This window comes from Penaeus monodon, chromosome 23 (genome assembly GCF_015228065.2).
Source record: "Penaeus monodon isolate SGIC_2016 chromosome 23, NSTDA_Pmon_1, whole genome shotgun sequence".
Taxonomy (NCBI): Eukaryota; Metazoa; Arthropoda; class Malacostraca; order Decapoda; family Penaeidae; genus Penaeus; species Penaeus monodon.
This window is the reverse complement of record NC_051408.1, coordinates 16,581,120-16,582,471: the sequence shown is the minus strand read 5'-3', so window position 1 is coordinate 16,582,471 and position 1,352 is coordinate 16,581,120. Positions and strand designations below refer to the sequence as shown.

At 31.4% G+C, this 1,352-nt stretch overlaps 1 protein-coding gene across 1 annotated transcript in view; it reads left to right on the top strand.

The window, feature by feature from the left end:
• The window catches only part of LOC119587826 (protein CREG1-like), a gene marked incomplete in the record, with an annotated part of 14,322 nt that overhangs the window by 12,183 nt on the left and 787 nt on the right, over positions 1–1,352 (top strand). The window contains 2 exon segments of the mRNA XM_037936528.1: positions 384–465; positions 631–1,352. Coding sequence (XP_037792456.1) covers positions 384–465; positions 631–743 — 195 coding nt within the window.

The following is a 1,352-nucleotide window of genomic DNA, read 5'->3' as shown; positions in this document are numbered from 1 at the left end:
GAGGAAAGGTTTCTGTTAACTAAAATCAAATGCAAAAAAAAAAGAAATTTTTTTGGATACTATATTTGAAAAGGAAAATAAGAAGAATTATACCTCGGAGAGAAAATAGAAGGAAAGGAAGCTTGTAGTGGCTAATAGAAAATATACTTGTAATTCCATCACAAATAAAAAAATTCAAGTGACGTATGGAAAATTGTGTGAGACTGCAAAGAATGGAAGCAAGTAGCCATTGGACACTGTAATAATGACAGCATCATGCATACATATAATATATCAACATAATGCAGACTTCTAGAGGAAGTATTTACCCTATATATATATATATTTTTTTTTTATATTGTTTTGGTTTGTATAAAAAGATAATGGAAATCTTAATTGTTCAGGTTGAGAATGGAACAGCTGAGTGGGGCTTTGCTGAAGCTGCAATGTTCTCAAGACATCCAATCATGAAGTCATGGCCTGCTGGTATGTATATCAATGTATTTGACTAGAAGCTTTATTATTTTTGAGAAGTAGCATATAAGAAGTAAATTTGCTTAGTAGTATTACAGCTGAAAGTAATTTGTAGAAGTTTTATGAAAGGGACTTTGGGAATAAGGATGTGTTTAAGATTTTTTTTTTTTTTTTCAGATCACAAATTTTTCTTTGCCAAAATGAATATCATGAATATTTTCGTCCTTGACTTCTTTGGAGGTGCAGCTGAGGTGGACATCAATGAATATTTCAGTGCTGTTATGCCCTAAGTTGGGGGAACATTTTTAACTCTTTCACTGTAACTTCAGCCCAGGATTGGCTTAGAAGTAGCTACAAGATGCGGTGATGATTTTCTGATCAGTGGATTTATTTAGATTATATGTAATCAACTACATTTTAAAAGTTAGTTATCAGATGCAGTACAGGATGAGATTGGAATCCCTCTTCATGTATATGGGAATGCTTGAATTGCCATTATGTTTTCATATACGAAAAGAACTGACCTGACCTTAATGTCATAAATATGGAAATATAAGAACTTATTTTAAAGTGAATTGAACAACTCAAGCCTCAGAATGTATTGCATGTAGGGATTAGTCTTAAACATTTTACTCTCTCAGAGCTTAGATTTTATATTAGAATTCGGGGGAGCTTGGAATGTTATTCTCATTATCTATTTTAGAAGTTAACTCAGCTATTGTTATACATGTGATATATATAATATATATGTGAGTCGTTTCTTTCACTTTAATTATGTACTCGTGGATGTATCCCAGTGATAAATCTAATGTGTTGTGTGTTTGATAAAAGAATCAAGAACACACAGACAATTTTCTTTCTTCAAGTGGCACATAAAGTTCTTTAGTATATTTTTATTC